Here is a 14,439-nt window from a genome sequence, read left to right on the forward strand (position 1 = left end):
CCAATTTCCAAATAAAAATATTGTCATTTAGAGTAGGGCTGGGATAAACGATTATTTTTGAAACGATTAATCTAGCGATTATTTTTTCGATGCATCGATTAATCTAACGATTCATTTTTTTCCCAGTCCGATTCGATTTCGATTAATCGACTTGTGACAACACCGGTAATACTGGTTTCATCGGGGTGGGGGTGTATAAAATGTAAAAAAAAAACATTTGCCGGGAGTTTGATTGACTGGCGATCTGATCAATCAATCATAATACGCCATTTTTGTCCGACAAAGTAGTCAGGAGAGAGAAGATTAACTTCAGTGGATTTGAATTTGAATAATGGATTGTAGGCTACTGTACTGAAATCTTCGGTTAAAACAACAGTCCTTCTGATGTAGGCTACATTCATGTTTGGCCTATTTGATGCTATAAATTAACCAAGGAAAAGATGATCGGTTCACGAGCAGCTTTAACTGAGGCAATCTGTCACGACACATTAAAGAGCCACAAAATAGTAGGCCTATTTATGGTTTAATTTTCTTTGAATGACCAAATTTGAAAGTTGAGACTTTATTAAATGTTACCTGCTTGGTCCTGTCTGTCAGCGCGTTGTCAGTGTCCTCTATGTATTTTTCACGACATTCATAGCTATAAGCGCATTATTAATAGCTATAAGCGAAAACTTTAGGTGTCAACAATGTATTATAGCCTACTCCAATATCGAGTGCAAAGTGGGGAGTTGAAAAAAAACTTACGGTGCTCTGTCATCTGCAGCTGCAACCGGGTGGTGCCTCTTAAGGTGCTGGTGCATTGCCGTGGTGCTAGAATGGAAGGCCATCTCCATTTTGCAAAGACAACATATCACGGAATTGTTTCCTTTTAAATTAAAGAATTCCCATACTTTAGAGGAACGAGTGCATGCCGCCTTGCACTTCTGATAGTCTGAGGAGCCACTCGTCGCCGGCACCGCCATCTTTGTTTTGGGTCCGACGAATCGACGCGCATATTTTGCGTCGACGTATTTTTTCGTCGACGCGTTGTCCCAGCCCTAATTTAGAGCATTTATTTGCAGAAAATGACAACTGGTCAAAAACAGATGATGCTGTGTTTTCAGGCCTTGAAAAATGCAAAGAAATCAAGTTCATATTCATTTTTAAACTATACATGTTTTAACTTGGGAAGAGTTCAGGAATCAATATTTGGTGGAATAACCCTGATTTCCAATCACAGCTTTCGTGCGTCTTGGCATCTTCTGTCTACCAGTCTTTAACATTGCTGTTGGTTATGCCACTCCGATTGCACAAATTCAAGCAGCTCAGCTTTGTTTGATGGCTTGTGACAATCCATCTTCCTCTTGATCACATTGCAGAGGTGTTCAATAGGGTTCAGGTCTGGAGATTGGGCTGGCCATGACAGGGTCTTGATCCGGTGGTCCTCCATCCACACCTTGATTAACCTGGCTGTGTGGCATGGTGAATTGTCCTGCTGGAAAATGCAATCCTCAGAGTTGGGGAGCATTGAGAGAGCAGAAGGAAGCAAGTTTTCTGTAATGACCAAGAACATTTGCCTTTAGACGAATGTTAAAGTAAAGTGAAACTGGAACACTTTGCGTTCACTGTAAAATACTTGTTGATTTTTGCAAGAGTTTGGCGTGAACCTCTCTTCAAGAGCAGCTCCGAGTGTGGTCCGTGGTGCAGGTCAGAGTTCGGTTGAATGAGACACAAACAAAGCATTTATATATTCACTTTAAATTCCCATATTTTAAGTAAAATGTGATTAGAATTTAGAAAGTGCACAATAATTGCTGTTATCTCGAATTACCACGATCACATGATTTAATAATAGCAGATTGAAAGAAAAAGATTAAATAAAGATGTGAGCTACGAAGAAAAAAAGTATTATGATTGCGTTCTTCAAATAAGAATAACAGTGATCTTTAAAATGTTTCTTTCTGTAGGACTCACAGCAGCCATCACCGTTAGCAATGCTGGCTGCCACCTGCAGTCGTATAGATGAAAACGATGCCGTGGAGCAGCAGGCGCGACAAAGCCAAGATGCTCAGATTGATCTGCAGCAGTCACATCTGTCACACGGCACTAACGGCTGGCAAATCATCCCCACTGGCATGCAGGCCGTGACCAGCTCTAGCAGTGTAGCCTCGCCTATGATGGGCTCGGACGATAAAAGCAGACAGACAACTAGTGCTGCTGTACAACCGCAGTTTGTAATGACATCCTCACAAAACCTACAAAGTCAACAATTGCTCACCACGCTCTCTGGTGTGATGCCAAATATCCAATATCAGGTTATCCCACAGTTTCAGACCATAGATGGACACCAGCTCCAATTTAATTCTGCACTTCAAGATGTGTCCGCTGCAACGACTGGACAGTTTCATCTTGTGTCCTCTCCCAATGGCAGCCAGCAGCTCATTGCGGCCTCCTCCAACCGAGCTGCTGGCTCTGGAAACATCTTAACTGTTCCAAGCCTGTTTCAACAAGCTATACCTCTACAAAACATCAGTCTGGGAAATACTATGCTGCCCAATCAGACGCAGTTCCTTGCCAATATGCCTGTTCCACTAAATGCCAATATTGCCTTGCTGCCTGTGGGATCTGGTGCTTCTGCTGGAGCTGGAAGTGATGCAAATGCTGGAGGAACGTTAGGAACTTCTCAACAGCTGCTCCAGAATGTCTCATCTTCAGCCGCGACCATGTACGGCACCACCTCCATCAGCACGCAGATGGCTGCTGGCAATGCAACCCAGAGCAACAAAGGTGAAGCGGGGAAACCTTTCCAGAATATGTCTGATAACAGAGATGGACAGAAACCAGGTCAAACTCAGATCCTCATCCAGCCACAGCAGGTCTTGCAGACCATTCAGCCCAGTGCCATCTCGGCTGGCGGTCAGGTGTTCGCAACGCAGACGCTGTCACAGGACGGATTGCAGAATGTTCAGATCCAGACCATTGCAAACGGTAGTCCTATCCTGATTAGAACCGTTGGTCCAAACGGGCAGGTGAGCTGGCAGACCCTTCAGCTGCAGAGTCCCGCTAACACACAAATCACGCTGGCACAGCTGCCACAGCTGACACAGACTGGGACCTCAGGAAACTTGCAACTGTCTGGTCTACAAACCATCAACCTAAACACACTTGGCAACTCAGGGCTGCAAATGCATCAGCTGCAGGGTGTTCCCATCACCATCACCAATGCTACAGGTTAGTCTTTTCTCATACTGAGAACATCTGTTTTCCTCTTGTTGTCTGAAAGGAATATTCGAGGTTCAATACAAGTTAAGCGCAATCAACAGCATTTGTACCATAATGTTGATTTTCCACAAAAAAAGCCGCCCGTTTTTTTTTTATCAAATTTCTTAAAATCGAGGTTACAGTCGGGCACTTGTAGGTAAATGGGCCAATTTTTGTAGGTAGACATATAAAGGTTATTTTATTAAAGCACATTGTTCTATTAATACTTGAGCTGTAAAGCTGTTTAAATGTATGTTTTTATGGTGGTTTTAGGGTTTAAATTTACGTTTTAGGGTTTACTAGGTCTGGGGGATATATAGAATATTAACAATATAATCGAGATAATTTTGCTGACTGTAAAATTGACCAATATCATTAATATCTTTATGATTTTAATGTGCTTTCATTTGGCCATTAAGTTTCATAAAGGGCACATTAGTAGACTATTTTCACAATCCTACAGGGCGGTACAGTTAAACAAAATAACATCAAAATGGCAAATTGTTCATTGTGATTATTAATCCACAAAAGGCTGTGATTTAAAGACAGATAAACATGGTCTGTGTGTGATTCAGAACAAACCAGTGACATGCTGATCTGTGCACCCGCATGGCGGCGCTCTCAGATCAGTTCACGTGCGTTGTGAAATCAAAGTAATGCAGGTTCAAGCATTCGCGCAATTCCAAACGTTAGTAACAGTTACAAGTTATTATACAAAGCTACAAACGCGGCACAGAATAACAGAAAAGGTGGAGATTACAGCGTTTCAGGATATGCAGAACATTGTAAACTGTCAAATACACTGCCTTTTTCGGTGTCATAATAAAAGCTACAGGTGAAGATTAAGTAAACCGGACAGAGATATATTACTTTTGTATAACACAAATCGAATAATTCAGCATTATATTATAACAGTCATCCTGACGTGTCCCACTCAAATCATTTTGTATTATGCTATTTTCTGAAACTGGGGTTTCAAAAATAAGTCTGTGAAGTAGCTTTGCACAGTAAAAACATTTGAATGTAAATAATGCTTTTTTTATTAAACTACTATGTATCATTGTGTATGAAATATAAATATAAAGTGCATATCAATGAAAATGATTGAATTTCATTCTCCTTTGTGTTTATTTAATGAAAAACTAATTCGATTTTTATTTAATGTCTTCAAAATATTTAATTTACGATACAATGATCTAAACATTTTGTACCATAACAATTCTTTAATAACTCTATCGCTTCTGTTTTTAATCACCAAAGCTGTTATATCTCTCATCTCCACCTCTCTAGAGCTCCATCTGACATATACAGGTATTCTCTCTGCCTTCTGAATTAGTCAATTATTTTGATTTATATTATACCAAACAATAATAATATGATTATATATATTTATATATATTTAAGTCAGAAACAATTTATCTGAAATCTCTGTTACACTTTGTATGAAAGAGATAAGTGCATGTGAGGCAGAGAAACTGCTACCCTCCCGAACACCACTGGGCTGATCATTTTTCCAATGGAATTCTGTGGTCAAATATGGTACTGCAATGAGCCCTCATTGCAATGGGGCAGAAATGAGTCTGCCCATAATGAAGTATCAAACCAAAGGTAACTTTAGTATTAGTATGTGCCAGCAGTCTTACAGATTGCAAACATGGCGGCTGCTATTGATAAACGTGTGTAACAGTGTATATTTTCTATTGCAAATTCAGTCAAATTGGCCATCAAACAACTTGGTCCTGACAAGCCAGAAATAAAAAATGGTTTGAAAATCAAAAGACAAGAGCAGGTAATAAGACATTGTTTTGTTTATTCTATAAACTACTGACAACATGTCTCCCAAATTCCAAATAAAAATATTGTCATTTAGAGCATTTATTTGCAGAAAATTATAACTGGTCAAAATAACAAAAACGATGCAGTGTTTTCAGACCTCTAATAATGCAAAGAAAACAAAATCATATTCATTTATAAACCACACAGTACTAATGTTTTAACTTAGGAAGAGTTCAGAAATCAATATTTGGTGGAATGATCCTGATTTTCAATCACAGTTTTCATGTGTCTTTGCATGTGAAACTGGGAAGATCCTGCGTATGTTCAGTACTAACACAGTAATGGCATGATGTTTCATGCACACAGCGCTTTCATCACAGTGGCCATATTTGTGACCATTAGCGTAAAGAAGCAACAGCGGTAAATTCAGATCCTTGAAACGTCATCAGAAAAGCATCCAAATGTTGCTTTTGATACAAGTGCCAGGAAAAGTGTGTACAGATCTGAAGTCAGCAGAAATGTTGTCAGATTTGACTTTTGCCTGATATTTAAATCTATTTAATGCATGATTCATCTCTGGACGGCGGCGAGTCTGACGTGTGACCGGCAAGCACACACATCCAGCGGAACATCACTGTAAACAGCTCTCATTAAGGAGTTACAAATGTTTGTGTTGTTTTCTGCTCCGACTGGGTCACAATATAACAAAACGTCTGTGATGATCCCGCATGTATGAATGTAAGATCTGCTTTTAGCTCAAGAAAACAAAGCAACCGATGCAAGCAAAGTTGTTTAATTACCATTGTGTTTTATTTATGTTGTCATGCATATGCTGTTTCTTTTGTAGTGTGGTTAATTAAAAAAATATCCAGCATTTTCCATATCAACTTGCTGTGTAAATATTTTTACATTGTAGTCCGGTGGCATGAATAAATTCTGTGCTACAAAATCTTATGTGTTGTTTAATGACCAACGTTTGGACAGCCGTGGCCAAAAGTATTGGCAGTGAAATACAGTGCATCTGGAAAGTATTCACAGCCCTTCACTTTTTCCACAATTTGTTATGTTACAGCCTTATTCCAAAATTGATTAAATTCATTATTTTCCTCAAAATTATACAAACATAATGACAACGTGAAAGAAGTTTGTTTAAAAGTTATTGAAAATTATTGAAAATGTATTAAATAAAAAACGAAAAAAAAAAAAAAATCACATACACCGTACGTAAGTATTCACAGCCTTTGCTCAGTACTTTGTTGAAGCACCTTTTGCACCAATTACAGCCTCAAGTCTTATTGTGTATGATGGTACAAGCTTGACACACCTATTTTTGGGCAGTTTCTTTGGGCAGTTTCTTCTTTGCAGGATCTCTCAAGCTCCATCAGGTTGGATGGGCGCGTCGGTGCATAGCCATTTTCAGATCTCTACAGGGATGTTCAATCAGGTTCAAGTCTGGGCTCTGGCTGGGCCACTCAAGGACATTCACAGAGTTGTCCCTTAGCCACTCCTTTGTTATCTTAGCTGTGTGCTTAGGGTTGTTGTCCTGTTGGAAGTTGAACCTTCACCCCAGTCTGGAGCAGGATTTCACCAAGGATGTCTCTGTACATGGCTGCATTCATCTTTCCCTCGATCCTGACTAGTCCCAGTTCCTGCTGCTGAAAAACATCCCCACAGCATGATGCTGCCACCACCATGCTTCACTGTAGGGATGGTATTGGCCAGGTGATGAGCGGTGCTTTGTTTCCTCCAGACATGATGCTTGCCATTCAGGCCAAGTAGTTCAATCTTTGTTTCATCAGACCAGAGAATTGTGTTGCTCATGGTCAGAGTCCTTCAGGTGCCTTTTGGCTGTCATGTGCCTTTTAATGAGGAGTGGCTTCCGTCTGGCCACTCTACCATACAGGACTGATTGGTGGAGTGCTGCAGAGATGGTTGTTCTTCTGGAAGGTTCTCTTCTCTCCACAGAGAAACACTGGAGCTCTGTCAGAGTGAATTTCAATATAATGATCTCCGTGCCATTTCATTATCACACTTTTCTTGTGACTTGGTGCTCCATTATGCTGGAAAATGCACGGATCATCACTAAATTGCTCCTGGAGCGTTGGGAGAAGTCGCTTTTGCTGGACGTTTTGATACCATTGTTTATTTATGGCTGTGTTTTGGGCAGAATTGTGAGGGAGCCCTCTCCCTTGGATGAAAAGTAACCCCACACATGGATGGTCTCAGGATGCTTCGCTGTTGGCATGACACAGGACTCATGGTAGCGTTCACCTTTTCTTCTCTGGACTATCAATTTTCCTGATGTCCCAAACAGTCGGAAGGGGGCTTCATCAGAGAAAATATCTTTGCACCAGTTTTCTGCTGTCCAATCCAAGTCTTCGCCTCTCTGTGCATGCAGATGCACTCACACCAACCTGCTGCCAATATTGAGCAAGCCCTGCGCTACTGGTGACACGATTCCGTAGCTGACTCCTCAGGTGGAGACGTCCTGGCGCTTGCTGGACACTCTGGGATGTCCTGAAGACTTCTTCACTGCAGTTGAACCTCTCTCCTTGAAGTTCTTGATGCTCTAGTAAATGGTTCTTTCATGTGCAATATTCTTTGCAGTAATTTTCTTGCATGTGAGGCCATTTTGATACAAAGCGATGATGGCTGCACGTCTTTCTTGAGAGGTAACATTGCTAACAAGAACACAATAATTGGAAGTGCGTGCTTCCCTCCTTTTATAGCAATCAGTCTGCTTATAATCCAATCAGAATGACTTTCACCTGACTAGTACTCATTCACAATTTCCCAGTTGGTGCTTATATGATTATTGAAATTATGTTAGCTGGTAATTTTTGGCCAGAGCCAAAAAACAGTGAAATTTGAGTTTTTGCGATCTTGGTTAATTTTTTTTGGCCAATGAAGCTTTTTGCAATTATTTAAAATGCATCTGATCACTCTGCACCATAAGCTAGAAACAGTGTGAATCAACACCACTACAACTGAAGCAGAAAACTTTGATATAAAAAATGTGTCACTGCCAATGCTTTTGGCCACGGCTGTATACTGTATAGCCTACATTTTAAATAAATACTGTATTTTGATGTTATAATGCTTTTTATGCAATGTTACAATCATCACACATGTACCCGGTCAAGGTATTATACATTTAGGTGTTTAATTACTGCTCTGATAAGTAAATGGCAGTATCACATTATTAAGCTTTATAAATAGAAATAAAAGCAGACTTTTGTCACATCCCACAGCTCTGCACACAGAAGGTATGTGGAGTTTTGGTCATATACTGTACTGTATATGGCAACGAGGTCATTTAACCGTTAAAGAGAACTGACATCTTGGCTCATTTCAAAGGTGGTATATCTCAAAGCTGAATATTTTTATTGTTGCTGGAAAATTTGTAGGTAGTATATTTGAACATTTTGAATAAATTTTTTGTTATTTGTGTTGTACTGATTATTAAAACCACAAGCCGTCATGTGTAACGTCCTCAGTAGAGAAGTCCGAAATAATTGTGTGCTCAAAGACGTGTGAACACCCCTTCAAACGGTGAGGGAATGCTGTATAATTGTGCAGTGTACACACATCACAATATTAATTCCATTTTGATGCTTGATACATATAAATTATCACATCAACTTTCACTTTATGTAGCGTTCATGTAAACTGTATTTTTGGAATCATAGATCGGAATGATTTCGTACACAAAACCGATTTTATTTGTATTTTATTTTTTCCAGTCTGGAGAGATTACGTGGTAATCTTTGGTGCTCGTGTGGTCGCAGTTCTCGTCGCGTGAGGATTTACGAGTAGAGCCGAGCAGCTCACGACCTCACGATATTGTTTAAACCAGTCTAAAAATGTGTGCGCTGTCGGCTTGAATTCATGAGGGGTGTGTGTGTGTGCAGTTGAATGAGCCGATTTGGCAATCTACCTGAAGTTGACCAATCAGGAGAAGCTTGTGTCAGGTGCAATAAAGGACTCCTAGGGTTGATAGTTCTACCCTGTCAATCAACCGCTGTGCTAAAACAAGATTTTTTATCTTCTGTGAGCGGCTTTAAAGTGCATTTACATGGACAAGTCCTTCTTGGATCTTCTTCTGAATGTCTGCTATCAACATGCAAGCAGTGACACAGATGAAAGGAAGTAGCCTACATCTAAAGCTGAATAGTTCAGGTATCCCACTCCACTAAAATAACTAAATTCTGCACTAAACCTCAGGTTTGTGCTTAAATTAAATCCAAGTATAACCGACAGAAATGGTGCGCAAGTTTTCCCGCACTTTTTAATCTTGTTCATTTTGTGCACTTTATTATAATGCAGTAACTGGCAGCAGCAACACACTGATATTATGATTGTATGTAGTCATAATCACACAGCCTCTCTTTGAAATCTGAATCAATCAAATGTTGGACAGCATTTGTAATAGCCATATTTAATATGCTAATGCAGCTTCTGGCCATGCCAGTCTTTATTTCTTCTTTTTTTATCGCAAGCTATTAGGAAGTAATGTCGTCCTCTTATGAAAAATAGTGCTAAAATTAATGTGATTGCTCTGTAATTCACCAATTCTGAAAGATTATAAGATAAACTGACTCGAAACTTTTACTGTTTAATACAGTAAAACAATCTGTCTTCTCCATATTTCTAACTGTTTCAAAATGCAGTTGTAAAAATAGCTATTTCTTCTGTTCTTCTGCTATTTCCAAATTGGTGCAATTTTGCAAGTGACCTTAGAATGTTCCTTTTTCCATGGTTTTTACTTTTATTTTAAAGTTTGACAATTGTGCTCAAGATGCAAGGCCAATTAGATATTATGGGCCACAGCCCAAAACTTATTTATATTTTCAGAATGATTTTGAAATATGAAAATTCTTTAAATAACTTTTTGTCTGGAGGGTGTTATGATGTATACCAATTTGTGTGCAAATCAAGAAAAAAAAACTGCCTAGGATGATTTTGAAAAAGCAGGTTTTTAAAAAATATTTGTGATTTAAAAAAAAAAAAAATTATAATTATTGCGGGAATGGAAATCCTTGTGGCCATATCATCGGGGGCACTGGTTGATTCAGAGAAGCTAAAATGTGTATTGTAGCCTATACAGTTCTGGAGTTATGAGCAAAAACACAAATTTGCTAATTATACCGCCACCGTGTGTCCGATTGTCACAATTTTATATGTGGCTTTGAGTTGACTCCCTGCTTATGTGTAGTAATTTCCATAACCCTCTGCCAGAGTTATAAGGTTCTGAAATTTGATTGGCCATTGGCATACTTTTTTGTTAATTTGTTGAATTGATTTTTTTCTTTTTTAAGAATATGTTTGCATTTTAACCAAAACTTTGTGCTGCAGAGATGGTTGTTCTTCTGGAAGGTTCTCTTCTCTCCACAGAGAAACGCTGGAGCTCTGTCAGAGTGACCATTGGGTTCTTGGTCACCTCGCTGACTAAGGCCCTTCTCCTCTGATCGCTTTGTTTGGCCGGGCAGCCAGCAAATTGAACTTTGTCACTCAAACGACTGTAATGCCAGTTTATTAGCACCCCCTAGGGTTGGGATTGTACAAAACTTTGCTGATATCTTCTAAATGTCCTGTTGACTGTGTATGGAGTTTGGTTGAGTAGATATTTAGCAATTACTCATTGCGTTAAACTGAAGGAATTTTATCAATATCTTCTGAATGATTTGAAATGTCAATTATTTTGATACATTTTTGTTGGGGGGGGGGCTGTAAATTGTGTATACCAAATTGTGTGTTGATCGGACAAATGTTCTAGGAGTTTTTCAAAACGTTTAAAATGGCGGAAAAACAGGACTCAAGGAATCAGAGGAAAAAATATTTTGATTCTAGCCCTTATGGTTGCAAAGACTCAAAACGTACAAGTGTTTATTAGAGCACCACTTAGGGTCAGATGGGTGTGCATTTGTGTGCCTGAGTTTGGGATCATCCTGCCAAGTTTGTTGTCTCCATGACTTGCGGTCTCTGACACCCAGACACATTTAGGGCAGAAAAAAATATGAAGAAAATCAGTACAATTACAATAGGGTTCCAGCAGCTTCGCCGAATAAATGTCTTGTAGAAGATTTGGATTGATTTTAGGTTAAGTTTTAAAAATCATTGACCAGAAAACGGTGTCTGGGACAAAAACAATAAATATGGGCAAGTGTAGCAGAGGACTGCTTGCATCTCGTGCAGGTTGTCAATAGAAGTATACATCTTTGCCAACCTAGCCTTAGACGGATAAAATTTGGTAGAAGACCCATTAACCCATTCGCTTGGTCTCATGCATCTCTTTGTCTGTCAGGTGGACATTAAGATCTTGCTGCCAAGTGACTCTGTGCATTAATAGAAGCTGTTAACAATGATGGAAGTTTGATGTACATTACAGAGATGGTACCTTTCTGAGCTGGACTGTCTGGTCAATTGGATTTGGTTCAGGAAGGGAAGGAAATTATGTGAAATTCTTGCATGTAAAATCATGGACCTGCAGATATCTGAAAAAACGAGTCTTTGGTATATTACATTTCGATTCTAATTCTGCAATAATAGAACGTTCCCTTCTACAAAGAGGTCTTTGAATGATGCAATGCCTTTTTTGCCATAAGCATGCATGGTGGCAGGGAAATCCTAGTGAATTTCGACCCAGATCTGAACAAAATTCAATACCATAGTGTATAATGAGTCACGACCGATTGGTAAATATGAGAATAGAAGGGCTGGAAGTGAAAACGAGAGCAAGCTGAGGATTCTATATGGACTAAATCAGGTATATAATTAGTATTATGTGAATCTCGTCAATATGCTAAAGTACTTAAATTACAAGCCCAGTTATGCTATTGGAAGTGTGGAAGAGCCATTTGGGATTCTGTAAGATTTTTGTGTGTATATGTATGTGTGTGTGTGTGTGTGTGTGTGTGTGTGTGTGTGTGTATATATATATATATATATATATATCCGCCTCTGCTTATTCCACAACGATAAATGCTTCTGAAATGTATATGTGTGTGTATATGTATACAGTAGGGTTGTGCCGATGGACGATATCATCGTCCATCGTGATGGCTGACCAGCATCACGATGTAGAATCACCATCGTGATGCCACGCCCCCTTTTGCGAGTCTCGCTAGTGTGACACACTAATCCTAGTCTCTTCTATAGTTAACCTAAAAACTTTGCAGGGATTGCTCTGTAAATTAAATTGAGAATATAGCTAATGCATATATGCTATTTTAAATACTGTAGTATATGCCAGAGACGTGACGTGTTAGTCTGTGAAAATACCGTGTTAGGCAGGCTTCACAAATATTGATCTTGACATTGTTAGCTTCTTGTCTTTTTTTTACATGTCTTACACTGTACATTTAGATTAAAATATTTTATTTTAAGCCTTTATTAATTATTAGTAGTTGTAGTGTCTCAGAACATCTTGCTCATTGTCACATAGCTCTTGTATACACTGAAGCTGCAGTTAAAAGATAAACCCAGACCAGCGAACGTCAAATAACTTTTGTCTGGTTAATACTTTTAAAGAAAAATTTCCTTGGCCATAAATCTATAATGTCAAATCAAATGAAAGAAACAAGTTGAATATGAATAACACACATTTATTAAAACATAGAAGAACAACAAATAAAGAACAAGAAAACGGGAACAACACTCAGACCGAAACTCGGCATTAACATTTCACTTATAATTAGCAGCACAATTAACTTCAGCACAGGCTACAAAATAAATTATGTTATTGAAATATTGTAAAGTGGTCATATGAACTACACAAATGAACGTTTAAAAAATAATAGCCTATGCAAAATCGAATAGCTCCGCAACGGATGGCGAAAAATGCGTAAAGATGTCTAATATCTTTCACCATAGACCATGTTTATATTTCGATGTTTCTGGCCAGAAATACCAACATATTCACTTTATCTGGTTTTAATAAGCTGCGGATTGGAGTAACTACACTACCCGCTGTGCTGAAGACCCGCTCTGATGGAGTACTGGTAGGACATATGCACAGATATTTCCGCGCTAACCTTGCAATGAACGGAAACATTTTGTCGTCCTCTTTCCCATCAATGGCCATTTCCTGCAGGTACATGGTCATTTCTGCCTCGACCTTTTGCTCATCAGTGAGCGTGGCTGTGGCTGCTCTCTTCGCAAGAAGGCTGCCCAAAGACGACTTTTTTTTCTTAGGCGCAATATATTAAAAAGCCCGGATGAGTAGGCTACTAATTAGTTGGGCTAGTAAAATAATGAAATTATAGTTTTTCAGTAGAAAAAAAATAACTATGTAAAGAGATATATTAAAATAAAAAGTGCTTAAAAGTGCACAACTCTTCTTAAGTGGAAGAAATATTTTTCCCCCTTACGTGCAACCTATTGGAAAGCGCGGATTAGTCAGTTGGGATAGTAAAATAACGAAATTATAGTTTTTAAGTGGAAAATAGTATTTATGTAAAGAGATATATTAAAATAAAAAGTGCACAACTCTTAAGTGAAAGCTAAATAAAAATGCTTCACGTGTCGTGCAACCTACTGATAAAGCGCCAACGAGTCATTAGCTGGGTTAGTAAAATAACGAAATTATAATTTGTCATATCTTTTTTTTAAATTATATGAAATTATATGAAGTCATATATCTCAGTCTGGTTCAGTTGAATTCACAATCATGGGGAAGACTGCTGACCTGACAGTTGTGCAGAAAACCATCATTGACACCCTCCACAAGGAGGGAAAGCCTCAAAAGGTAATTGCAAAAGAAGTTGGATGTTCTCAAAGTGCTGTATCAAAGCACATTAATAGAAAGTTAAGTGGAAGGGAAAAGTGTGGAAGAAAAAGTTGCACAAGCAGCAGGGATGACCGTAGCCTGGAGAGGATTGTCAGGAAAAGGCCATTCAAATGTGTGGGGGAGCTTCACAAGGAGTGGACTGAGGCTTCAAATGTCGTATTCCTCTTGTCAAGCCGCTCCTGAACAACAAACAACGTCAGAAGCGTCTTACCTGGGCTAAAGAAAAAAAGAACTGGTGTCTTGCTCAGTGGTCCAAAGTCCTCTTTTCTGATGAGAGCAAATTTTGCATGTCATTTGGAAACCAAGGTCCCAGAGTCTGGAGGAAGAATGGAGAGGCACACAATTCAAGATGCTTGAAGTCCAGTGTGAAGTTTCCACAGTCTGTGTTGGTTTGGGGAGCCATGTCATCGGCTGGTGTTGGTCCACTGTGCTTTATTAAGTCCAGAGTCAACGCAGCCGTCTACCGGGACATTTTAGAGCACTTCATGCTTCCTTCAGCAGACAAGCTTTATGGAGATGCTGACTTCATTTTCCAGCAGGACTTGGCACCTGCCCACACTGCCAAAAGTACCAAAACCTGGTTCAATGACCATGGTATTACTGTGCTTGATTGGCCAGCAAACTCGCCTGAC

At 39.2% G+C, this 14,439-nt stretch overlaps 1 protein-coding gene across 1 annotated transcript in view; it reads left to right on the forward strand.

Annotated features, from left to right (window-relative positions):
* Positions 1-14,439, forward strand: part of sp1 (sp1 transcription factor) — a 56,228-nt gene that overhangs the window by 11,838 nt on the left and 29,951 nt on the right. The window contains exon 3 of the mRNA XM_052101316.1: positions 1,950-3,213. Coding sequence (XP_051957276.1) covers positions 1,950-3,213 — 1,264 coding nt within the window. The remainder of the gene's footprint in view (positions 1-1,949; positions 3,214-14,439) is intronic.

The sequence above is a fragment of the Xyrauchen texanus genome, chromosome 32 (genome assembly GCF_025860055.1).
Source record: "Xyrauchen texanus isolate HMW12.3.18 chromosome 32, RBS_HiC_50CHRs, whole genome shotgun sequence".
NCBI lineage: Eukaryota > Metazoa > Chordata > Actinopteri > Cypriniformes > Catostomidae > Xyrauchen > Xyrauchen texanus.